The sequence below is a fragment of the Aythya ferina genome (assembly GCF_964211825.1).
Source record: "Aythya ferina genome assembly, chromosome: 3".
Taxonomy (NCBI): Eukaryota; Metazoa; Chordata; class Aves; order Anseriformes; family Anatidae; genus Aythya; species Aythya ferina.
Window position 1 is genome coordinate 4,192,501 of NC_140298.1, and position 26,496 is coordinate 4,218,996.

The window sequence follows — 26,496 nt, forward strand, 5'->3', positions numbered from 1 at the left end:
ATTTTGGAAACTTTCTGCGTTCGCAGGAAGGCGCAGAGGGATGGAGCCGAGCGTGGCACGCAGTGGCCGCTGCTCTTGCCGGGGAGCCGAGCGGCCGCCGCTGGGAGCTGCCAGCATCGCCCGCGCCGCCCGGGCTCTGCTCCATCCATCGCCGCCCCAGGGAAGGAGCCGGGCGGCCGCATCCTGCCGGCAGCCCCTGCCTCTGCAGCCGACCCTCGCCTCTTCGCCACGGCGTGCCTTACCTGCGCCCATTTTTTCCCCAAGCAGCGAGCCGCACGCTGCCGCCGGGCTCCGCTCTCCCCCACGTGCCCGGGTGGCTCCCGCCTGGCGTTTTAGGGTTTATTGCGAAGGAACGGAGCTGGGGACGCGCGGCGAGCAGCGGGGCCAGCCACCGGCCCCGCTCCGACCCGCTGTCCCTGGGGGAGCGCAGCTCGGCGAGGCTGCCGGGGGATGCGGCAGCAGAGCTGGGAATCGGATTCCAAGCAGAAGTTGAGGCACCGAGGGCTGCGCTGCCGAGCACACGGCTCTGGAAGGCCACAGTTCTCAAACTGCCCCCAAGTCCTTTCCCCCGCTAGGAGATTTTTTTTTTTTCCGCCTTTCGCTGCTTGCAGGGACAGAGCAGGCGAGCGAAAACACGCGACTGGGCTCCGAGCATCCCTTAAAATAAAGCAATTAACTTATTCCCAGCATCCAGCGAGCCATCGTGACAGCCTACCCCGAGCAGAAAGTGGGAGCCGTGGTCCCTGACCCCCGGCCAACACAAAAGAGGCAGCCCCAGCACAATGCCTGCTGTCAGCAACTGAATTATTTTTATACAGGAATTTTTATCTCTATTGTACAAACAAGTATGTGTCTGTGCTGACTTGTTAAGCAATCCACTTGTATGTAGAATAAGATTTTTTTTTCCTGCTACCAGTCACACAGCTCTAAGATCAGAAGAAATACATACTCTTTGAAGCTCCTCAAATGTTTTAGTTAAAAGGACAGCAGTTGTTTTCAAAGATCCAAGAGTATCTTTATCAGAATTTAATTTTTCCTTATTGATTTTTTCTAACATAATGCACATTTAACACAGGACAGTTTATAGTTTATTACAAAATAATGCGGCCTCCAAATAATCTTTCAGGCGGTAACGCTCCCTTTTTTTAAATGCAACCAGCTGTGTTTTACCTCCTCCAAGAGAAAGAGGCTCCCCAGCTACTGCTTCCCTTTGCATAAAAGCTCTTTCTTAAAATGAAAATTAATATCGGCAAGAAAGAGCACACGGTGAAAAGCCCCTGGCCACCCTCCTGCAGGAAATGCTCCGTGCACTTTCGGTGGCCTGGCCGAAAGACGACAATTTGGCCGATTCCTCTTTTCCTCCAAAAAGAATAAACTCAGTAGCTAAAACGCAAGGAAACCCAGACGATTCGCGCTCCATCCAAAAAAAACAGCTGTGATGTTGCAGCAAAGTAACACCGGGTGACAAATTAATTGCTGTGAATTTTCAGGGGGGAGGGGGGACATTTTTGCATTTTCTATTTTGCTACCTACTAAATCAAGCAAGCAAGCAGCGAACGTAAAATTAAACTCCTTCCTTCCTAAGCAGCAAGGAACTGTAATGTGTGTTTATTTAACAAAGGTGGTAGTTGTAATAATAGCAACAACAACAACAATAATAATAATAATAATAATATCCACAACAACAATAATAACAGCACTGAAGGCACGGTTCTTCTTTAAGCCTTTGTTGTTTCGCAGTAATTCTATTGTTTATTTAGGCAGAGGTTTTTCTATCTACAGCTAGGATCAAATTGTAGGTGTAATTGTTCAGTGCTTATGCAAAGCGCGGGGAGGATGCAAACAGCAAGCCCTGGGTTTGGACTGACCCCATCTCCCCAGGTGCCCCCCCCGGCGCACACGCTGCCCTGCTCGGCTGCGAATCCAGCGTCTGAAGCTGACCCGGCCCTGAATAACCCCCTGCCAACGCCTACCTGCAGCAAGGCTTCTCCTCGACAGCTATTTCACAGGGATATTAAGCCTCATTTCCTTGACAGTAATGCAGTTGTTTGGCTTCGCTTCTTTCTCGAATCTTGGTATTTGAGCTATTTGGTGTGCAACACTGAAATCTAGGCTCAGGCTGACTTAGCCAGACACCCGTCAAACACAGCAAAGCGCTGCTTTACTGCAACCTGCTCAGGTAGCAGCTCCAGCAGGATCGCACCAGCCAAGCCGGGAGAGGTCTCGGGGGAGAGGGGAGAGGAGAAACACTTTGGTGCACAGTCTGCAAATTCGGGATTCAGCAGCTTTTTTGGCACTCGCTGTGTTTCAAGCGCTTTGTTTTGGGAAGCGTTATGCATTTCTCTTTGTGCATTTTGCGGATTTCCTACAACTGCCCCTGACAGCTGTTGATTCAGTTAAATGAGCACGTTATTAAAAATCCTCTAACATCCCCGCGCTGCAAAATACACCTTTTTGCAGAGCGTGGCTCTGAAACCATAAGGACATGCAAATGAAACCTATGTGAGGCAGGCTCGCGGGCTCTGGATGTGCAGCCTGGGCTACATCTGCAGCAGGGGGACAAGCGGGCTCCAGCCCCCTGCTTACGGTGGCCGTGTTTTCTTTGTTTCAGCCAGACACCGATACTAAAAAAGAATGAAAAGGGAAACAAATGATCTCGAGTATAAGAAATAAATGTCTGCTAATACTTTGGCAAATAAACTCCTCGGCAGGCTGACACGCATGTGCTTCAAACCACTGTGCTCTGTGCCACATTCTTCATTTTCTTTCCTTCGTTCCTTACTTACTAACCAATTTTGCACCTATATGAAATGAGGAGGGAAAGAAACGGATGTTTTCATTTTGCTTTAGATCAAAGGAAAACAAGACTGCAAACTGTGGCATATTGAATATTTTTTTCCACCGCTGTCATTCACACTGGGCTATCTAAGTTTTATACAATTCCCCAGACTGGCTGCATATTAAGCTTGCCGTGTACAGCTTTATTATAGCGTGGTGGCGAGGAAACATTAATATTCCTGTGTTGCATCTGACAGGACATTTACATGCGCCCATCTGAGCTCCCACCTGAGAGCTGCTCCGAGGTACAGTAGCTGCGCTCCCATTGTAAAGGCAAATGAAGAACACCAATTCCCTGCTGGGACGGGGCTGACCTCGCCACACCGCACCCGCGGCCCCGTCTGTCCCTCGCCAGCCCCGCTCGGTGCCACTCCGCATGAGGAATGAGCCCGGCAGTGACCGCTGCGGTTCTGCCCCGCGCCCAGCATCGAGCGCCTGCCTCGAAGGTTTCCGAAGCACACGGCGAGCCCATCGGCCCGGCAGAGGTCGGGAAACGAACTCACCCGGCCTGGCACGGGGCGCGTCGCCTGCTAAAACTGGTGAGGAAGGCAGGAGGATGATCAGGGGCTTCGGTACGGGCTCCGCACCCATCGCCTTTGGGCTGCACCGACCCAGCTGCCGCCAGCGCCAACGCCCGCACACGTGTGCTGAGGATCGGGGCCCCGAGGAGCAAACCGTGCTTGGTGGAAATTCATTATGAAATGGAAAACAGATCGTCCTAACTGCTCAGACGGTTTGTGGGTACACTAATGAGCCTGTTGTTTGTTAAAGGACGCGATAAATCACAGCCATACGTGTGCTGATACCAAGCACCATGGGCCCAAACCTGTTACGACGGACACTGCCAGGAGGCAGACTGGATCTAGTGCACTTGTACGGGGCAAGATTCAATTCAAAATAAATAAATAAATAAATAAAAAGTTAATTGTAGGTGTAGGGCCACATTATGGGTGCAAATATAGGTGCTAATGGATTTCAACGGGAGCTCGGCACATTTTATGAACTTCTACAGCACCCTGGGCATCGCCAAGCCAGGCGAAGGCACGCTGGCCAGCTGCGGCATGACGAGGCGCCCCGGGCTCGGCGGCGCAGCCCCCGACGGGCAGAAAGGTGCCGTCGATCCTCAGCGATCAGATCCCGTGTGCAGAAAGGTGGCACCGCGCCAGGCCGTGTCCAGCTTGCTGCTAAACGCCTTTTATTGCACAAAGCTGCTGCTCTCGGATGTAAAAACAGGCTGAAGCTGGAAGGGAATTTTGTCCAAAAAAATGGGCTGTAATGAGGATGCGTGCAGGCAAACAACTGGAGGCTGAGCTCCTCTTGCCTGACACTGCCTCTCGAGCCTCTTTAATTGTCTTTATTATTTGAATTAAATAAAAAAACAGCTCATGTGCCGAGGGTTGCATATAGCAAGCTGGGTAATGCTAATAGGCCTCCTTCTCTTTAAGAGAGGCATTACAAAATTATGGAAATGTTTCGGAAAGACTTTATTTCTCCTACCGGGCTAATTAGGAGGCGGTTAATTTACCCCTTCTCCAGTTCCCTGCCTCAGTTTCCACCACTCGTTGCTCCGACCGGCTGCGCAGAGCCCAGCGTTTCCCCAGCCCCTTCTGTTTCCCCAGCCTGCAGCACGTGACGTGCAGGCGCACCTTGTCCCAGCTCCACCAAGCCTCCTGCGTGCCAGGCTGCCTCTTCCACCGCAAGCGGTTTTGGACGCGGCTACGTTTCAGCCCATGGTGAGCTTCACAATTCAATGTCACATACAATGGGGGGAAGAACGCAAACCATATTTCTAATCCTCGAAACAAGAAGATCTGATTGGCAGGGACCACAAAATAGAGATTGAAGGCGCTGCAACACTTCTGACGCTTCCCCGGAACAATCGCGCCGAAGCAGAGGAAAACTTTCTATCCTGCTTCTGTGCTCCAAGTGAACTCGTATTTGTGTTTCCAATAAAGAGCCATTTTTATATTAACTGTCTGTAACAGCAGGGAATAGGAAAACTAACACAAGCTGTACCTCATACAAAGGACGATGCTGGCATCACGTGTTTGCGTCTTCAAAAAATGTTATTTACAAAAGGCACTGGGGAAAGCAGACAAACTATTGACTCTTTTCTCTATCCCCGCACGGGTGGCGTTAGAACAACTTTTTGATCCCCCACATTTTTTACATTTTTCCCCCCCGAGAAGTAAATTTCACAGCCACACAGGCCACTGCGTTTAATTAAGCTTTCAAAAGTCTTCTGACAATGCCAACAATTGAAAGACACTTCTGCAGCTCAATCATGCAATCATCGTGACACTTCTATTTACAATTTGTCTTAGAAAGAGTTTCTCTGACATTGTACTTTGACAAAACATCCAAGCTGCCAGTTCACAACCTTTCCCTGTCTTATTTACAAATACAGCTTGTACGCAGGACCCGAATCTCACGAGCAGGAGCCTTTGGGTAGCACCCTCGCGATTTTTCCTGCAGGGAACTGCTGAACCCAGCCTACCTTCCCCAGGCTTCCCTGCATGGCGAGAGCAAACCGAATTTTACTCAGAAATACTGCCATTTTCATTTCCCACCCCCCCCGGAAACGCAATTCAAGCTTGCGTCTCATTGTCTAGACACACCTCTAACTATTCAGTTCAGGTGTCAATGAATTTTTATCCGGAAGAAAACAAAGGAAGGAACTGCAATTTGCAAGCTACAGAACGATAACGGCGACGACTAATAACACCACCAGAAAATGTCTGTGGCATAATGACTGGTCACAGACATCACCTCCTGAGCACCGCAATAATCACTTGGTCCAAAATTTAGCAGCAAATTATGTCCACTTCCCCTGCGATTATTACAGAGGGGTATTCCTCACGTTATTTTCCCATGTTATTATATTTGACTACAACAAGCTGCTTGAGAATAAAGGATCCCCACGCTAAAAATGACCTCCCCTCCTCCTCCCCCTTTGCACAGTAAATACGGCCTTGGAGGATCCCCAGCCATCGCTGCGAGCGGGTGGGCACAGCGCTCCAAAGTGCTCCAACTGCAGCCAAGTAGTGCTTAAGATCCTCCCTCACCCAAAAAATAGCCTTTCATTAATTCCCTCAGATTTATACATTCAACAAACAAAACAGTAAAACCTGACGCCGGTGGACTGTAAATATTTCTTCGGCTTTTTCAATAAGTGAACAGCAATTTTACATTCACTGATCTCTAGATACTTCAGTTAATATTTCCCCCCATTGTAAAATACGAGACCGGATCAGTAAACCCCTGCCGTAGCACTCGCTGCAAATCACAGACTGCTGGTATCTGGTGGTGAGTGTTTGACATACATATTGATGAAAGCTGCCTCGTCGGACCCACACAACATATCCTATTAATTTCCAGTTAAATTTATGACATTTCAGCCGTGGCGCTGGATCAGCATCACTCAAAATTTTATATCGCGTCAAAGCTGCGCGCAGGCACCCGCCCACCCAGAGCCAGGTATCCACGCCGGCCTGCGCGCAGCTCAGCTGCTACCGAAATTGCCCCTGCCTCTGCCTTCGGAAACCGGCAAGGACCAAGATAAGCCCATCGACGTTAAAACAGACATCATTTCTGCCTGCATCTGAATGACTCAGTGCCCTGTTCCTTTAGATGAGCTGCTCTTTAACCATTACTTATCTGGAGATGATCTCTTACCGTAAGGCACCAACTTACTGACTGCAACCGTGCCGGCAGAGCCCACCCTGCATCCACAGCTAACCTCCAACCCCTCGTGCAGAGCACCAACTAATTGGGTACATTTTTACGTTGCAACTAAATACACAGCTTCTGGTCTCTCACCCCAGACAATCAGCTCACTCAGTTCCTAGGTATTCTTCCAAAGGCATTGTCTTTCCCTTTTTATTTTAATTTTTAATTTTCACTTATACGCTCAGCTACCTTCCTGCATTTCGCACGCCTGCACAGCAGAGCAGGTATGAAACAGCAGAACTGGGAAGTGCCTCATCCAGGGGCCTTCCAGCGGCCTGAACTCCACGGCTTCCCCTGAGACCTTCACGTTTCACTCCTGGGCCCAGGCCGGCAGCGAGCAGAGGGGGCAAATCCGGCCGGCGACGAGCCAGACGCCACCGGGGCAAGCACGAGGGGGCAGGATCAGGCCCCGCACCTCTCTTTACATGCTGCGACCGCCGCTGCGAAGCTTCTTCTGAGTCAACTGCCCCGTGGCAGCACGAGGCCAGATCCTGCTCGGGCTGCCTGCCTCGCCTCGCCTCAGAGCCTGAGCCGGGCAGGGTTTGGCCGCGTCTCCAGCGCTGGAGCGCCAGAGTCAGGTCCTCAGCCGAGGAGTTCCCCCTCGTGAACACGTCCCCGGCTCGCAGACTGAATGACCTATTTGGGACCACGGTGCGAGGAGTGCTCCTAATTCTTGCTTGACAGATACTGTGTTTTGTCTTTTAAGCAGAGCGGTTCGATATGTAAATACAGCGTTACATCACGCCGCCGCTCCTCCATATTTGGTGATTTAGTATGGCTCCAGATCTCGGAAGACTACAAATCCCTTCCGCCAGGCTCCCGCTTCATTAATCATGCCCTACACTTGTGTTCGTTCATCTGCACATCACAGGCAGCACATCGAAATGGGCACTGCCCTGCACCACTCCGGGAAAATAACCCTCTGCCAGCACGGCCTGCAAGTTGAATATACCAACTTTTTTAAAAAAATATTTTTTTAAATCTGTTTTAAAATGTAGCTTATCAGTAGCTGAGCCTCTGTTTCTTTCTAAACCTGGATATAAACATATATACATAGAGAGAGAGAGAGATATATGTATGTATATAAGGTATACATATACACACACCGACCGATACATGCTTTCCAAGTGCCATCTATTACTCGGCAGAAACAGTACCTATTCATTCACGTTATGTACGCGTGGGTATGCACGTGGCTTTGCATATGTATGCGTGTGTACAGACAGACGCTCGCACGTCTTTGCTGCTACCGCAAAACCTTGCAAAACACAAACCCCGAGCGTGATTTAATGGCTGGTTGGGAGGCTAGGAAGGCTGCGAGAATATCACACTGAAACTCCCAGCGTCTACTGCCCTATTATGGTTTAACTTTGTGGCCAAAGCAAGCCCAAGACAAGCTCCAGCACATCATGTGATTATGTACTGCACTTCTGACAGCAGCGCACTGTCCTGTGGCCTCTTGTCACAGAGGTACAGGCAGTGCCGAGTCCCGAACGTCGCGGGCTGTTTTAGGAAACTGGTCCAGGCATTTGCTGCTTTTGATATCCCGCAGCCTCGCATTTTTCAGATGGTATTATTAGCGCGATTTGAAGCAATTTGCAATGCTCACTACGAATGGGCAGTGTTCTTGTTTACTAACGGGATTTTAAAGCAGAGTACGCCTCGTTAGACTGCCAGTGCTCTGTGATTTTCTTTCGCGTCGTACGTTCTATTTTTTCAACCTCATTTGCAAAATATTTGCACAGCGAATGGCTTTCCGGTTTAAAAAAAAATATATGCTAAGAAATGGAATTATTTACCTTTTTTAAAAAAAAAAAAAAAAAAATTGCATTTCAGACTGTTTGTTGCACAAAACAGAACTCTGCCTTGGACATTTGTACGGATGACATGTGGTTGTGTAAACCACAAACAAAATCAAGATACATCTGTCAAAACCACATCAGAGACAAGAGAGAGCACAGAGAAGCATTTATCATTTGGCTGAGGAGGCAGGCTGCAGAGAGCGGCCTTTCCTGTCAAACCAACCTTTTGAAATTTCCAACATGCCCTTAAACTTTTCGAATAAGCATGTCTGTGCGCTTCAGCAACTGCCCTCTCTACTCTGGCCTGGCCAGTCGAAAATGGCATCTTAAAGTCAAGGTCGGTGGTGTCACTTTGCCATGGGGCTGTGTTTAATTACAGTCCATACGCTGACAGCCAATATGGAACCAAGGCTGGCTGATGCTCGGTTAACTCTTTCACCCCTGAGTTTACCCAAGACTTGAAAGCTCCTTCCCTGCTCCTGCAGCAGGGCCTGAAATCTCCTCCCGCAGCGCTACGGCAGGCAAGGCGCCGGGCGACAGTGACTACAATACAGACAAATCACGAGAGCAGCCTCACACAATACCATTAAAAATACTCGGTCGCACGGCACGTGCCTGTTGCTCCTGCCTCTACGCAGCTGCTAGGAAATACCGGTCGCGTGCTCGTCGCAAACCGAAGGCAGGGCATTTAGCACATCAGCCGCCGTGGCAAACACAAGAGAGAGCCGGGCGCAGCGCTTTGCGACTGCGAACGTGCTACGTTGCGACTGAAACGGAAATAAACTCGCAAACACTTCTCCTCGTTTTAATTTACCTGCTATATGTTCCTGTTTTGGGCAAATTCCTCTAGATGACGTTGATAAACAATCGTCATCCTCTGGCGTAACCTGGATGCCAACCTCCACGGGATTGGATGCTTTTTTCAGCTCACTTGGTGAGGGTGAAGGTGGCTTATCCACAGCCTTCTCTAAGCAGAGACTGCCATTGCATTGTTTCCGTTTGTGCTCAATAAAAATAAGAATGTCCCCCAACGGGAAGTTCATCTGACACTGGCCACAAGTGAGGAGGTCGTGGTCCCCTTCTGGAGCTCCCAACGTGCCATGGTCAGGTTCGTCATCAGTGAGAATGGCTTCAAGAGGTTCGGCTGCAGTTTGAGAAACAAAAGGAGAATCGTTAGAGCTCCGCTGGAAAGCGCTGGGCACGGGGGGGGGCACACGCTGAACCCCGAGTCGCAAATGTCACACGGCAGCGGCGACAGCCGCGTGTGCCCCCCCCCAAGAGACCGATGCCACACGGCCACTATCCCCACCAGGAGAAGACAAATTTATCAGCTACGGGGACTGTATTTTGCAGGAGCAGCTGTAGCATGCAGAACTGGGAGAGCAAACCCTGCAACTGTAACTGTGCTCAGAGAGGAGGAGAGATTTCCGACTCGATTTAACGATTTAGTGGTAAAATCAAATGAATAGCCTTCAAGAATATACTGCAAAACTGCGGTGGTGCTAGGAAGAAAAAGCGAATGCCGTGTTTTATTGTCGGATGTATTATTTATGTATATGAATCCAAGGCTGAAAGCATTACACTCACTCTCCCTCTCACATGGGTGTGTATTTCCACAAGCCAGACCTCCTTGCTCAAATTTAGGCTCGTGAACCACGCGTGTGCGTGTGCAGACAAAAGGTGTTTCAACACACGGCTTGCATATTCAACACACAGGCAGCGTGTGAGCGCCCGTGTGCAGGAGCAAGGGAGGAGAGGGGGAATGGATGGAGGCACGCACACGCGCAGGCACACCGCGCACGCATGGCCCTCTCCGTGCACGTGTACATGCGTATGTGGGGACGCGTTTGTGTCATGCCCACATTTGTGGCTTCCAATTTACACATTCGAAAGGCAGGAGTTACTCGCGGGGGGAAGGGGAGGAGGGAGAAAAAAAAAATAAATAAATGACAGAGAAGCAAATGATAAAAATCAAGTGCAACCGAAATTCCTGCGGGGCGGGGGGAGGAACCTCCCGCTTCTCAGCAGCTCCTCGGGATTCACATAAATTCCCAATTCACCTACAATTCCACCCAGAGATATTAGCCGAAGAGGAGATTTTTTATTTCTTAAGGAACCAAGCCAATCGGTCATTTTTCCTTTTTCATCCTGAAATAAAAGAACGCCTAAATTCTCTCTCTAACGTGTTAGCACCGGTGGCCTTCGTCGTATAAAAATCAGCATGGCCAAGCAAATGGCACATTTCATAACACCGAGGAGAAGTGCTTTCTTTAAGCTCAAAATACCTTGCCTAATGTTGTCAAAGTTGACAAATTTTCTGAATGAGCTCCAAAAAGCTTCATTATGAGGCTATTTCTGCTCACATAATCGTCAGTGGATGCTCTAACGAGGTGGAGACGTCTTTCTTTTCTGTTTGCCTTTTTTTTTTTCAAGTTTGCACGGAAATATCTTGGCAATACGCGTGCAGTCACTACAGCCTTTCAGGAAAAAAAAATACCGCCAGTGCGTTGGTATTCCTCTGTCTGCGCAACGCAGCACGCACGCGAGCAGCAGCAACAAAAACGAGAGGGTACTACAAATGCAAACCACCTCAAAACAGTGCCAGGTACGGCAGGCGAGACAGAATGCAACTCCTAAACAGTTAATCAGTCTGACCTTCTTTAGCTAGCTGCCAATTTCACATTTAATGAACTTAAAGCCACAGAGAATCAAAAAATAGATTTTAATTTGACTGCGCGATATTGGAACTGATTTTGATAAAGTGCAAAAATCCAGTGAACTCAGGTTAAATTTATTTCAACCCTGCCTAGGCTGAATATTGAGGAGGAAGATCTGGAGTAGCTCCCAGTTGTGCTGCGTGAAATAATATTGAAAGAGCACACTACCTCACCGTACCTTAGCTCCAACTAGGACACAGGGATACAGTCCGTAATTTCTCGCCTCTGGTACTACTTCTAATTTAACGTAAGGTCAACCACAGGAATATGAAGGTTACGTTCGTATTAATAACAGCAATGTCTTAATCGCCGGGGTTTTCTCCTAAACTTGCAGCTCCGGGGGCATCTCGGGCTCGGGCGCCGAGAGGGGAGCAGGACGTGTCTGCAGGATTTCTGCGCGTGGCATTTTTCTCCCCGGCCATTCCTTGCGGTCGGACAGAGCGAGTAAATCACTGCAGGACTAATTCCACCAGTAGCTCGCCACACGCATCAGACAAAGGTATTTGGGGCTAACCGGTAAACGTAACTTCTGGCTTAGCAACTCTCCGCAGCGAAAGACGCCAAATAAACAACATTCCCCTTACAGCTCGCTTAGCGAGGAGCCCTGCATAATCATTACTCAATTATAATGTTTTCCCGTGGCCTGATTTATTTCTGACACTGTCAGTATTATTTAGCAGTGGAAGGTAACGCGGCGCTGAGACACCAGACGGTTAAAAGTAGTGCTAAACAAAAATAGACTTTGCTGAAGTCTGTAGTGACTGGGCTGATTTACAATCAAAACCAGGAAATGAAGTGGTAATTCAGAGGTTGCTGATTACACCTCCACATTTCACCTAATTAATTTTATAGGAGGCAAAGTTCTTGAAAATAACAAGATGATCAAATGTACAGATATAAAACCTGTAACCTCAACATTTTCTATGCTCTTAACGTAAATTATTGCTAATTAACAAGAATTATATACTAATGTATGAAATACGGCTGGCACCGTCTTCACTGCAAAACATTTGGCTCCCGATGGAGGCAGAGCCAGCAAAATACGGTTTTATTCTCACTGCTACTTTCCCAGAAAGCGAAAAAGAAAGCAAAAACCGCCGTGTGCGAAGAAAGCAGGGCAACGCGCTTCACCTGGGCTGGGCAGCGCTCCGCGGGCTGGGCGTTTTAATTCGGGGGCGAGCCAAATGCCCTGCCTGGCTACCTAACGGGTCGGGGCCGTCTCTAAGGCGAAGCGCTCTTGTAGGGTCGCGGCCCCCCGGCTCCCCCCGGCTCCCCCCCTTCCTCCCCGGCCCCAGCCCCCCAGGAGCACGGCGGGCACCGGAGGGGCTCGCCCGGCCCGACAAGTGCGGGGAGAAGGGGAGCCGCGGCTCGGGGTGCCGGGGCCGGCTCGGCACGGCTCGGGGGAGCGGGGAAGGAGGCCGGGGGGGGCGGCCTCGGCCCAAGTTTGCTTTCAAGTGCGGGGCGGCTGGGGGGCGAGGCTGGGGGCGGCGGCACGGAGCGGGCCGGGGGAGCGGGGCAGCGGCAAACTCGGCGCCAAAGTTGCCCACCCCCCGCCGCCCCCAAAAAACTCCCGATTAAATTTTTTTTAAAAAAAAAAAAGAAGCCGGGGGGAAAATGGGGGGGGGGGGGCGCGGAGAGCCGGAGGGGGCCCCGCGCGGCTGCGGAGCGGCCGGGCCGCCCCCGGGAGGCGGCTGCGGGCGGGCTCGTGGCTGGAAGCGGCCAAACTCGCGAACAAAGACGAGGGGGAGAAGGGGGAGAAAGGGGGGGGCAAGGCAGGGGAAGGGCCGGGGCGGGCGGCGAGCCCTCCCCCTCCCGCCGGCTCGGCCGCGCTGCGGGCGCGGAGGCGCCGGCCAGGTTCAAGTTCGCCGGGCGGCGGGGGCGTTTCTGGTGTCGGTGTGCCTCCTAGCGACTGAACGGCACAGCCGTGCCGAGCCGTGCCGAGCCGTGCCCAGCCGCCCCGCTCCGCCGCTGCCCCCCCCCAGGCTTCCCCCTCCCCGCCCGCCCCCCTCCGGAGCCCCCCCCCGGGCCGCCCCGGCCGAGCTCCGCAGCCGGGCGGGGGCTCCGCGGCCGCGCGGGGAGCAGGGGGGCTCCGCGGAGCCGGGCTGCCAAAGGGGGGGGGGGCCCTCGGGTGGCACCCCCTGGGAGGGGAGCCGCGGGCATCCCCGGGCGGGGAAGGGGGCCCCCGGTTCGGGGAAAGGGGCCCCGGCAGCCCGGGGGGGGTGCTGGAAGCGCAGCGCTGAGCGGCGCCGGGCAAAAGATCCGAGGAGCGGAGGGGGAACGGGAAAAGGGGGCCGGGGGCTGCGGGCGAGCCCCGGCGGGGAGAGGGCGGCGTGGGGCGGGGGGAGCGGCCCCCGGGCGGCCCCGAGGAGCCGCGGAGCTTCGCTAAGGGGCTGCGTGTGCCGAGCTGGCCGCCAGCCTCGCCGCCGCCGCCTGGGAGGGAGGAATCGCCGGGCAAAGTTTTGCAAAAGGCGAGAGCGAGCGGGGCTCGTTGGCAGCGAGCGATCGCCCTGGGTTCTCTGCCATCCCTGGGAGGGAACAAAACCCGCCAGGGATAATGGGAGAAGGGGAGAAAGGAAAGCGAGGAGGAAGGAGGGAAAAGGAGCCGCGAGAAGCATGCATCGCGTCCCCTTCCCCCCCGGCTCACCCCGAGGAAAAGGGGATTTTTTTTTCGCCCTTCCTTCCCCCCCTCACCCCAAACCTTGCCAGCTCGAGTTGCCTTTTGTTGTGCAAAGAGCGCTCCCGCTTATCTTGCATCTAGCCCTGCCGTGTGTTGTGTCGGCTGCGGGGAGGGAGCCGAAGAGTTTTTGTTGCGAACAGTGTGGTGGGGCTCGGCTCGGGTTTTTTCTCTCCCGGGGAGAGGAGATTTGGTTTGGGGTTTAAATGCGGCGGCGAGCTGGGCGGCCGCGGGTGTGCGAGGAGTGTGCGAGCGGGTGTGCGAGCGTGCGTGTGTGTGTGCGTGTGTGTGTGTGCGTGTGTGTGTGTGTGTGTGCTCAGCCCGGGCTCGCTCCTGCCTGTGTTTGTTGGCAGGAGGTTCCCCGCACACGCGGTGCTTGTAAACATTCAGACACGAGATTTTTCCCAATCAAAATCCACTTCCACTTTTTTTTTGAAAATCTTCCAAAAAATAGTAAGCGAGCGAGGGAGCGCGAAGCCGAGGGCGAGGAGGGAATCCCTGCCGGCTCGCCTCTGCCGCCCGCCCGCCCGGGGGCCGCCCCCCAGCCCCAGCCCCAGCCCCAGCCCCAGCCCCAGCCCGAGCCCGAGCCCGAGCCGGAGCCGCGGCGGGGCGCGGGGCGAGGTCGGGGCGGCGGAGCCCCGGGGCGGCGCGGAGCGGAGCGGGGCAGAGCGGGGCAGGGGCGGCCGTCCCGCACCCCGCGGCGGAGACAAAAGGCGGCCGGCCCGGCTCGGCTCGGCTCGGCTCGGCTCGGCTGGGCGCCCACCCTCGCCCCCGGCCCCGCCGAAGGTGCCGCGGGGCGAAGGGGCGAGCGGCGGCGGCGAGCGGCGGCGGGGCTCGGCTCGGCTCGGCTCGGCTCCGCTCGCCGGACTTTCTCCCGGCCCACAGCCCCGTCCGCGGTTCCTTGGGGTTCCTGCGGGTTCCTCTGCACTTTCCCCGGCTCTGCCCCCGCCGCCAGCCCGCACCTGGCCCGCGCGGGGCGGCTCCGCGGCGGCTGCGGGGAGAGGGCGCGGGGGGCAGCGCGGCGGGGGCCGGGGGGGCCGGGGCAGAAAGAGGAGAAAAGTGCTCAAGGTGATCGAGCGAGGGCGAAAATCAGCGGAATGCCAGTAATTCCGAGCCGGCGCCGAGTTCGTTTCACCTCCTCGCTCGCTCCTCGCTCGCTCTCACTTTTTTTTTTTTTTTTTTTTTCTTTTTTTTCTTTCTGCTCTCGCTCGAATTAAAAATTAAATCCGTGAAGGGGAAATGAAATAAATCGCTCTCCGGCTTACTTACGTGAAAATTCCCGTTTGCTTAAGTGCTGGGGTTTGCCTTGCTTGCGGCGCGACATGGTGGGTTGGTGGCTTCGGTGGCTTGTGAGTCGCTCGGTTCACATCGGGAGAGACGGGTTAGAGAGGAAGGAGACTCCAGAGAAAATATCTTCATCAATGTCTTTTGACATCCAAAATAAATTAGAAATAATACAAAGATGGCGCAGGGAAGATGAATTGTGGGATAGCAGTCATGGCTTTTTTTTTTTTTGTGCAAGGAAAAAAAAAGAGAGGGAGAGAGAGAGGGAGAGAGAGGGAGAGAGGGAAGGAGAGAGAGAGAGAGATGAAAAAAATGGCAAAAGCCCCCCTGAGCTGCAAGTTCAAGTGCGGACGTGACGTCCCTGCGAACTTGAACGTCAGGAGCCTGGATGGACAGAGACATACAAAACATGGGCAGGGCAAGCCGGGGAGAGGGGAGGAGGGAAGGCGAAGGCAACACCAATGGACACTCATCAGGGGCTGGACATGAAAAAGAGACCAGGACAAGCCAATGGACAGTGATCGCAGGGGGGAGAGGGGAGGGGGCGCGGCGGGAGGGGGTGCGCCGGGCGCCGGGCGCACGCTGCCGGCGGGAGCCGGGGGGAGCCGGGGGGCGCCGGGGGCCGGGGGCGGGGGGCGGCCGGGGCCGCGGGGCGGCTGCGGGAGGGGAAGGGGGAGAGGGGCGGCGAGGGGCCGGAGCGGGCGCGCGGGGAGCGAGGAGGCAGGAAAGGGAGCAAGGGGGGAAAGAAAGAGCGAGCGAGCCGAGGCAGCGGCAGCGCACACGCTCCCACCCCCGCTGGAAAAGCAAACACATCAGGGAAGGCACACGGGGAGGGCGGCGGGGCAGGCTAGCCTCGGGATGCGCCGAGGAGGTGGGAAGGCAGGTAGGAGCGGAGACCACCCAAAAAGGAAGGGGGGGCCCAGCCGGCTCCCGGCTTCCCCGCTCGCCCCCCCCCCACGCCCCCCCGAGCCGCCGAGTCCCCTCCTCCCGGGAGCCGGGGCCCGGCCCCGAGGGACGGCGGCGGCGGGGAGCCGGGGGGCTCCGGGGGCCGGGGCCGGCGGCAAACTTCGGCGGGGAGCGGCGGGCCGGGGAGCCGGGAGGACTCGGGGAGCGAGGAAGAGCGGGCGGACGAGCGGCGGGAGCGGGGCAGGGGGCGGCAGGGGCCGGGACCCCCCGGAGCCCCCCGGCGGCGCCCCGCAGCCCGCCCGCCGGCAGAGCGGCGAGCGAAAGCGAAAGGCGCGGCCGGAGGCGGCGAGAAGCGGCCGGAGCCGGGAGGATGCGGCGGCCGCAACTTCGCCCAAAGCGCGCCCGCACCGCCCGGGGCCGGGCCCGCGGCAGGAGCCGCTCCGGAGCCAGCCGTGCCCGCGCTCCGGGCCCGGGGCCGGCCGGCCGCGGCAGCGAGGTGGGCGCGGGGCGGCGAGGAGGGGCCGGGGGCCGGCGGCGGGGGCGCGCCGGGACCTGTTGGAGCCGGCCCGGGGGGGCCCCGCTCCGCGCCGGGGCCGTCCTCCCGCGGCGCCGCCGCCCCCCGCCTGCCCCGAGGCCGGTGCGGGGCCGGGGGCGGCCGGGCAGCTCCCGCCGGGCGCCGCGTTTCGGGGGGAAGCGGCTCCGGGTGGCAGCGGGCGAGCGCTCCGGGCTGCGGGGCTCCGGGCTGCGGGGCTCCGGGCTGCGGGGCTCCCCGCGCCGCCGCGGGGCTCGGCTGTCGGAGCTCCGCGGCCATGTGCTGTGTAAACAGGCGTGCGGGACCGTGCGGAGAGCCGTGCGATTTGCTTTATCTGTAATAGCGCGTATAAAGCTTTTCGAGGTGGCTGCGATGTAAAAAGTAATGACTTTATTACCTCTGAAAGGTTCTGCGGTTCACGTTTAACAGTCCTCTGAATTACAATTCATTACACAGTTGCGCGCTCTCTAAAGCCAACGTAGCTCAGAATACCTAGCTGTGGTTATTTCCAATAAATAACAGGCGACGTTTCATTGATTTTCTTTAAAAAATCGTAGCAAATTAAGCACTTAGTTACAACTAAATCTGCTTTGTTATTGTACTGCGTGCGAGATTCCAGAGGTGACTTCCTCCGGCACGTCTTCAAACATACATTCAAAAGCTAATTTTACAGATGCTTTCATGAATGGCAGCGAGGATGTTCCTACCATTAGCGTGCCCTTAATTCCCGCATCGTAAAATGCCTCGAATTAAATGGGAACTCGCTGCCTTAAAACAGTATTTCAGCCGGGCTGGATAATTATTAATATTGGCGTTTGATCACAATAGTGCTGCGCTCCCCCGCCGCCCCCCCGACACTTTGCATTGTCATGTGATTGGAGGGCGATAACAAACCTCAAGAAAGAAAAGGAGTCAGAAGACATTTTTAACGTGGCATAACCACAGATTAATAATGCAGGTGGGTTTTTATTTTATTGTATTTTTAGGGGAAGGGAACGAGGCTGTTTAATGAGCAGCCGTGGACACAAAGTAACTATATTTACAATCCTTGATGTGGCTTTTGCTGGGTAATAAATTATGACAATATTAAAATTATTTTCTGGCAGCCCAGTTAACTGCGCTCGGGACTGTAAAGCCCTTACTGATTCCATTTATGCCTTGTAATTACGGTCCACGGGCTCTCTCTAAACCCTTTGGTGTATATTGTGTGTAAACTTTTAGCTAATAGACCTTTTTTGAATGGAGGGACTTTTCTCAGCACTTCCTGCAGTATATATTCTGTCTCTGATCTCTGTATTTAATGGCCAAGTCCTGGTTTATGCTTTATAATGTGTTGACAAGTTTTCTAACAGACTTTCTGAAATAATGCACATATATTCACGTCGGTTAGAAACTCCACAGTATTTTTAGAGTCGAGTAGATCTATATCCTAATGCACTGAGAGGGAGTGTAAATCATAGAGGATTTCATAGCCCTTTCAGTAGTTTTCTGTATGAAGTATGAGCAGCGTGGCCTCCAGACGTAACCTTTTAGAAAAAAAGACAGTGCTTTTATTTTATGGTGTAAAGTGCTTTTAGCTTCAGGGCTCTGAACGTGAATGTGGTCAACAAACAGCTCTTGCGAGGGACTTTGCTGCAGCCTCAGCCCCAGCGCTGGGGCGCTGCCTGTCTGCCGGCCGGCTTTTGGGGCCACCTCCGGCCCCAGGACGGGGCTGTCCCCCCCCCCCGCATCCCCTTCCCAGCCCCCCCGGCAGCCCGCTCCTGCCTCCGAAGCCAGCACCGCCGCGGCTCGGACGCCCAGGGCCGCGGTGGCCCCCGGGGACCTGCCCGCTCCACAGCGGGGGGCTCCGCGCCGGGGGGCTCCGCGCCCACCCCCGGCGGGCCGGGCAGAGGAGCCCCGCTGGGCTTCCCTCGCCCCGGGGGAACGGGGAATCGGGGCTGCCGGCGATGCCCGAGGGGCGAGCAGCCGTGAGGCCGGGCCCCGGGGAGCAGCCCGGGGGGGCTGCGGGAGCAGGGACGATGCCCCCGCCGCCCCCCGGCCCCTCGAGGCGCTGCTGCCCGTGCCCCGGCCCCGCTCGGGCGCAGGGAGCGTTTTCGGGCTTCTCGGCGCCCGTCACGAAGCGAGGGCACTGTGCTCGGAGCTACGCTACCGACCGTGGCGGCTAAAAACAGGTACAAAATATTCAAATGGTGCTAACGCCTCGAAGTGCTGGTGGGTGAGAAGGGCAAGTGAAAACAAACCCGGGCAAGCACCGAAGGCAGCCCAGCCATGGGGCTCTGCGGACTCGCGCGGACTTGTGTGTCACCTCCTGCTTCTCACCACGACCTTTCCCTGCCCCGTCCCGCTGCAGTGGCCTCAGCTGCTCTCCCCCCAGCCGTCTTGCCCACTCCCATGCTACGTGCTCCCAGCCCCAGAGCAAAGATGGGAAAACACGGCTGAGATGCTCGGCCGCGCGTGGGCAGCTCAGAGGTAGGTGCTGGGCCAGGGTGGTGGTCGCGCTGCCGTGCGAGGGTCTGGCTTGCTAGCTGAGAGGCTGCCCCTGGGCTGTAGCCCCTCCAGCTGGCCCACTTCCATCTGTCCCACGCGGAGCAGAGCCCTGAGATATCTGCAGAAATTCACATCTCCCTCTCCTGCTGCCTCAGTTCTCTCGGAGGAACAGTGTGGTCCTCCCTCCGTTCAAGCCTGTGAGATACTTGGAGGCTGCTGCCTAAAGGGACACAAAACCACCTAAAATTGGGAAGCGTGGCCTTCCTCCTTCTCACAGGCAGGCACACGGTCTTCCCGCACAGGACTGGGACCCGAAGGCGCAGAGGAGTGCGATGCAGCGCGTGCTGCACGCTGCTGTCCCTGCCTCTCTGCTAATTTAGCGACAGACTTGGCAGTGGGTGAGTTCAGCAACTTTGGTGGGCAAATGTTCCTGCTTTTAAGCTCCAACTGTCACTCATTCATGGCAGGAATCTCACTTGCCAACTCAGTACAGAACATTAGGACCAAATACAAATTCCAAAATTATGCCAGTTCTCCCGAGCTGTGCCGCGTTACATAACGGCCGATAGCACGGGGCGCTCTCCTCCGCCGCGTTGATAGTCTCAATCAGGCAGAGGCACTGTGGGTGGAACTCTTATCGCACCAGGCTGACTCCCCATGAATGAGCAGAGGACTTGCGCGTTCTAGAAATAGCATGTGCATTAGTATTGCACGATGAGGAACTTGGGCATGCTGCTTTCCCTCTTCTCTTTTTTTTTTTTTTTTCTTTTTTAATAAAAGCTCAAAATAAACTGCAAGCCAGCAAGCGCAGCACACACAGCGGCGAGTCCATGCAGGATCACAAACATATGAGCGCCAGGTGACTGAAAGATTTCGTTACAGGCTGCTCTAGGCAGGACCCAGAATAAAATGCTGAACTCGAGGAGAGTTTTTCCAGTGGTTACAGCAAGGTCTGGGATCTCAGCCTGCGCCTGCTTGCACAGCACTGAGCACGACAGAGCCCCGAACCTTGACTGGACTTTTGAGGGGTGACAATAAAATGACCACACGAAGCACTCAGGAGGCAGACTTTCAGATACCAAACCCCTCCTTTGAAGTCTACAGCTCTGCTTGTGCATGGGCAGGCAGGGGAGGCACTAGCTATGCTATAAACAATGCCAGTAAAATCTCACTTTTAATCAAATGTTTAATTTCAGCCAAACCCTGGTGTTAGTTTTTACTGCTCTAGAAGTTACAGCTCGCTTTCCATTTTGTATCTTATTAATATTTGTGTATCTTCCTATAAGCGTGTAACATGCCCCTGACAGCTTGTATCCTACATTTTGAGCCAACATAATTTAAACTTTGTGCATTTAGAACTTGACCTATAATGCAAATCCATACAGTCTTAATTATAGCAGCACCAGCAGCCACTGTGCGAGCGAAATAGTCGAGCTTTCGTTACTGAAGAAGCACAGTAGTTAAGGTCTGTCAGTGTTCCCGTTACAATCCCCATCTTGAAGAGGTTATAACTCGGGCTGTGTAAATTTGATTGAGCTGAAACTTGGGACTCAAACTGTCAGTCCATATAGGGAATTATCTTATGAATAATTGGCTAACCCATTGCTTGATTCACAGACCTTTATAAAATGATTTTTAATGGGTTTTAATGTTTTTTTCTTTTACTGACATCTAGGGTATGAATTTGGTACTTCTAGCTTTTTTGAAGCTCCATATTGAGCAGCATATGTATAGGTACATACATTAAAGCTCTGCAGCAACACACGGGGCACGCATGCCACACTTCCACGTCTATGTGTACAGATATACAGATGAAGACACCGTGTGAGAGAAGTGCCACTTAATCTATCTCAGAAGAGAGTCCTAAACGTGTAAGATAAAGAGAACAGAACTCCCTCGGCCAGAAGGGCACTAAAGCTCCTTGAAGTGTTCCTCAGTCCCGTTGTGATCCACCGCTAGCGTAGCAGCAGTCAGGCGGATTTACACCAGCATGGTATCACTGAACCAGCAATCCGAAATGCAGTCCTGGTGCGCTCCCACACGGGGAGCGGGCTACCTCGGTTATCTCCAGATGCAGTGGGGATAGCTGGGGACAGGTCACTTTGTTATCTTTGTTAACAGTTTCTCAGAATCTTTCATCTCTGGGGGCTTTTTCTTCCCCCAGAGCATGTGGAAGTGAGTCCCACATGTGCCTTGGCATCAGAACAGTCGTCGTGATTGCACTTTGAAAGGGATGAGCCATTTCACTTTGAACACTGAGCTTAAGTATGGCTTTGTGTTACAAAGAATTTTACTGAGAGTTGCTCTCCGTAATGCTTCTCACTAGTTTTAAACTTCTGTTGCTCAGAGAAGGTTATCACTTCAAATCACACTCAGCTGGTGAGGCTGTGGACTTGGAATTTTTCTTAACCCTAGAAGAAAAAGATGGCAAACCCAGAGCTAGAACGATGAGCCACAGTCCTTGAACAGATTGCTCTTATGGAGCCAGACCCCACCAAGTCCATGCCCACCTTGCTGAATGGTTACAGAGCAGGGACACCGCCCTTGGAGTCATTTCTGAGATCCCAAGTCATCCACTTACTGCAGCAGGTTGCTGTCCTCAAGCTTATGAGCTGTAAGGAGAACATAGCATTGACACAAGTGTCTGTTGGACTCATTTTCTTTCTGACTGTAGCTGCTAGGTTTGGGGAGATCCCTAGCTAGCCCAAGGTAAAGAATGATGGCCAATTCAGGCCACCGGCATAGAGCACGTGGCATGGATGGGTAAGGCTGCCAGCCAACTCCTGGTGAGGCTCTCAGCAGAAAGAAGAGGTGAGTCTGGCTGTGTGCAGCTCTGCCCTGGGTCTCAACTTCTTGCAGCTTTCCAACAGAATTAACAGTGCCTGGTGTTGGGGCACGCCAGAAAGAAGTTTGTCTCCTGGTTCCAGCTCACTGTGAACCTGGTACGTGATGGGCACTGGCTGCGGGCACCACCGTTACATCTGTATGTATGTATGGGTGTGCACAGTGCTCCCACAAGCCAGCAGGACTGTTTATAAGAGCAGCACGTTCAACAATGGCACAGTCGCGCCTCATTGCCAAACGTCTGTTAATCAGAGGAGGCACGGGGAGCTGGGCAGAGCTGGTCTGAGCCTGACCAAATGAACTATGTGGGGCATCTGATCTTTTTACATAGCCATTGCTTATGAACAAGATTTTCTCAGGATCATTTGGAGAAGCTTTTCATGCTTCTGTGCAAGATCAGACCCAAGGGGCTCAAGCTCTCATCATCCCCATGAGAAAATCTGGAAAGCTCCACTCTGGATGTGGCAGGAAGGAAGAAATGGAATTGCAAACATTTTGTCTTGAAAAATAAATCCAACTATACCTCAATTGAATCAAATAAGAATTGTAGAATAATCAAAATAATTCATTAAACTGAGGCACCCAATGCAAGCATCGGCAATCAAAAAAAGGTATTTCCATTGAGAAATTAGTTTTGCTACACAGGATGAGGAAAGATTTAGTCCCTTCTGCTTCCCAGCACACTTGGCTTGAGTGACAACAGGGAAGGGTAGTGCAATAGAAAAGGATTTCCCTCCTCTAATCCTGCTCGATATATCCCCCTGCCAGAGGAATCTGCTTGGCCTTGGGTACTGCAAAATTCTTAAGCATATATTTATCTTTGGGCACATCAGCTGTACTTCCATGCCTAAAGTAAGCATGTGGTCAAGTATTTTGTTAGCCTGGTGCCTCACCATCTTTTGGAAGCAACTTTTATTACGTTGATTGTTACAGCTTCAACTTTTAGTCACTAAGAATGTATTTAACTGAAGTTTAACATATAGATTCATCACTCTCTGTATTAATTTTGTACTACTGTTTCAGCTGACATTTAGTTTTAGCTTTTAGTTTCAGCAAAGAAGACGTGCACATGCTTTGCAGAACATGGTACAGTTTGTGTGAGGATCTAGATGAAAAGAAAGAATTAATTGTTGAGATAGCAGAGATCTTCTGCATTCAAAACAAAAATAAAAACAGCATCACTGTGGGGAGTTTTTTCTTTGCCATATTTATCCTGTGCAACTCTTTATGTGCAAAATTTCAGCTTAATTGTTAGAATGCTTACAATAATATTTTAATGCAACTCTCTGTAGTCAGGCTAATATATTATTACATAGCCCAGAGCTGCACAGAAAGCTGCAGTGCTGAGGCGTAGCGGGAGCGGTGGTGAATAACATATGATAAGAGCGCGCTTCTTTGAGCAGTTTGGATAGTTTTGCCACCATTTGTTATTGTCAGCACATATAATTTTTACAGTACAGTATGAATTCTGACTGCAGTCAAAAAAACGCCTTCTACCGCCAGTATGAATAAGATTTCACTCAATTAGAATAACATGCAAGGATATCATACGGCACTACATAGAAAGCTGACATGCATTAAGTATGAATGCTGGGGCTGGGGGGCGGTTATTGTACTAATGCTATTGTTCAGTGAGCAACTATTCCCCAGCAGATTAAAAAAAAAAAAAAAAAAGTGAGGGAAATTAAATTCAGCAATCAGAAATATGTACAAGGTTTGGTATCACCATACTGAAATTAATGTATTCACCGCTGACACTTTGCTGTGCCCTGTCGCGTTACGTCTCACAGTATCTGTGTGCCCGGAGTGAGAGAAGCAGAGGTAAACACAGAGAGAGATCCACGGACTAAGAGTAAATGCCGGCTGTTTCACGGCACCGGTCTTTACATGTAAATGCTGCTTCCCACTGGTGTTGGTGAGACATTTGGTCTGAAGGTGGCCGCACCAGTGCAGTCCATCGCCATCATGCGCTCCCCAGCACCCCAGCGGTGTGACACACTGCGCCCCCCTGCTCCTGGACACCCTGCGCAGCTCTGAGCAGCTCCGTGGCACCTGAAGCAGCTGAAGGTATCCGATGCGTGGGGACAGATGGGGACCGTCCCCATCCGTGACCGTTCCTGCGAGGAAGGGCAAAAGTGCCCGGGAGCTGAGGTGTATCTCAGAGAGCCATTGTACTCAGAGGCAATAAAAATAAAACTATTCTCAATTGAGACCTAATTAGCTTTTATATTCAAAGCTGTACTGCACATTTGTATGTTGCTTATGAGTGGGACTAAAAAATATATGTACCATGACACTATACTTTTAAAGAGTCTATTGAATGCGTTTCCCATTCTCCAAGGATTGCCTTCTCCTTGGATGTATACATTCAGTGAATATGACGAGGCTAATTATTTTTCCCTGAAACTATCCCTGCATTTCTCTGGCAGTTTGCACCAAATCATGGACCTCGCATCTTCGGCCTTGGAACTTAAAATAAAACCAACCCTGCCTTCCAATCCTAAAACAAAAAAAAAACCTGTTTGGTAAACAAATTGCCTGCCCCGGGCTTTACAAGGATCTCTCTTGTATCAGAGCCACCATGCACGTCTGATCCCTTTTCTCCATTTTTTTCGAGGGGGTTATATATTTTTCTGTTACCTTTCCTGCCTGCGAAGCAATCAGGGAGAACGGCAGGAGGCACCATCAATATGCAAATTGCCGCCAGATAACTGGTCTCGCTGGTTCCGCCTTGGGAAGCAGCAGCGCCGCAGGAGGGGTCCCCGGGGCCCGGCCGCCCCCCGTGCCCCCCATCCCACCGCATTGCCCTCCCCACTGGTAGCAGCCACGGAGGTGCTCGGCTGCCCGCGGCGTGGACACCGCTCCTTCCGTCCCACTGCTGCACCAGCCCGTGGCTCCCGCTCGCACGCGGTCTTTCATGCTTTGCGCTTCTACTCCGAGGTTGGTTCAGCACCCCCAGCACGGCCCTGGCAGCGCAATGTGGCTCTGCTCCAAAGGCAGCCGGAGCCGCCGCCTTCGTGCCACCACCGCTCGCCGAGGCGCAGGCTGGCAGGACCGTGTTGGCCCTGCTGGGTGGCACCGGGCAAAACCCAGCGGTACCTGGGCGTGGATCTGTGGCCTGAACCACATGCTCAGGGCCCGTCCTTCCTAACTCAGCATTTGAGGGATTAAAAGCAAGCACTGGTTTCCAAATTAAAAACATGTTAAAATGAAAGTTTAATTCATGGTTAAACGCTTGCAAAAAGTACACGAGGCTGTTTTAAAAATCACAGAGAGAAAACGCCATCTTTTGTGGATTTGGGGTTTGCTCTGTTCTTAAATTCAAAACAGTGCTGCTGACTGCACTAACATTTCACAGGGCATTCGGCAAGACCATGCACTGGGCATCTGGGTATCTGTGCAAACACCCAGGTAAGCAATACCATTCATACGCGTTCAAACACGCAGCAAAGTTAACACAGATATTCCTAGCAGTATGGCGGGAGCCCCATATAACAGAATAAGCCACAATTCACACCTGTGATGGTCTATTGAATACGTAATATGCATTTTAAAAATTGCCTGGAAATGTATTCATACGGCAAAATCTAATGGTTCAGGCGGAGCTTTTATTCTTGATCAAATAATAAAAATTGTTAGAGATCACTCTGTCATCTCATTGCTCGCCAGCCTCCACAAAAACTGTTTTACGTTCCTATTTAAACAGGAGAGCGAGAAGGAAAACATAAACCGCAGAAGAGTTACTACAGATATTAACTTTTAAGCCAGAAAAGCAAGACAGCTGAAAGAGCGAGCAGGGGAATTGGCTCCATCACTCCGCACCCGTCTCGGTTTCCTACAGCTGAAGCCCCTGGCCAGCAGATCGCATCAGGACAAGGCTGGGCTCACCACGCACCAGAGGATGACTTGGGCGAGGTGTTGCCACTCCACCTCTGAGGTCCCTTCTTTCTGCGCATGTAGGTCTCGCAGGGAAGGAGACTTAGTGTGGACGGACGGGCACAGGCTGCAGACAGATCCACCTCCGCGTGGGACGGAGTGGGTGGCAATGGCCTTGGCCATGGAGAAGGAATCTGAACTGCAGACTAGTAACGGCAATGGTGATTACTATTAAAGCTCAAAGCTTTTCATTACTGAAAACTTCAAATAACTCTCCTGAACTATATTTGAGCCATTTTTTTCATGTTAACTCCAGGTTTGATTGCTGGAAAAGGTTGACTGCTAGAAAAGGAAAACCAGTGCACCGCACAGCAGTTGGGAATCGAAGCCCTTCTTTACCAGAACCCCTGCCACATACGTACTGTCACTCACCTTCCAGACACTCAGTACAACCATTCAATCTATTGAATCAAGAGACTGTTTGATCTTATCTGCATCTGTGAGCTGACTGTCAACCTGCTTAGGCTGCATATTAAATCATCTATAGTAGCTGTATCAAGCTGGGATGATCTGTTAATTCTAAATTTATTAACCCTTGGAGTGCAGTCATCGTGTTTAATCTAGTGTAGCCAGCATTTATTTTACAAGACTAAATCCTTCTTTAAGATATGGCTGTGCAGTAGGTTAAAGAATCATTAATGTGTAGGAGATGGTAATTGGGAAGAGCTCACTTTGATCTTTGGAAGCCAGCTGACAGCATCGCTGCTCCAAACACACATGTATGTGTGCTGGCGTCACGCTCGCGTG

At 52.6% G+C, this 26,496-nt stretch overlaps 1 protein-coding gene and 2 long non-coding RNA genes across 11 annotated transcripts in view; 2 read left to right on the top strand and 1 right to left on the bottom strand.

Annotated features, from left to right (window-relative positions):
* The window catches only part of BCL11A (BCL11 transcription factor A), a 137,117-nt gene that overhangs the window by 50,363 nt on the left and 60,258 nt on the right, over positions 1–26,496 (bottom strand). For 3 of the 9 annotated variants that reach the window (XR_014691392.1, XR_014691393.1, XM_084514481.1), the window contains exons 1-2: positions 15,030–15,574; positions 9,184–9,513 (exon numbers count right to left, since the gene is read on the bottom strand). Coding sequence is in view for 7 of the 9 variants with exons in the window: in XM_084514481.1 (XP_084370607.1) it covers positions 9,184–9,513; positions 15,030–15,084 (385 nt within the window). In the remaining 2 variants the exon portion in view is untranslated. Of the gene's footprint in view, positions 1–9,183; positions 9,514–9,956; positions 10,055–10,654; positions 11,057–13,784; positions 13,942–15,029; positions 15,577–26,496 lie in introns of those variants that run through there. The other 6 variants (XM_084514484.1, XM_084514487.1, XM_084514489.1 and 3 more) reach the window with 6 other exon arrangements.
* LOC311434347 lies at positions 18,460–24,019 on the top strand. The gene is made up of 2 exons (XR_014691419.1): positions 18,460–18,951; positions 19,852–24,019. It is a non-coding gene; the product is annotated as an uncharacterized lncRNA (long non-coding RNA).
* Positions 24,708–26,253, top strand: LOC311434343. Its single transcript, XR_014691415.1, has 2 exons — positions 24,708–25,224; positions 25,520–26,253. It is a non-coding gene; the product is annotated as an uncharacterized lncRNA (long non-coding RNA).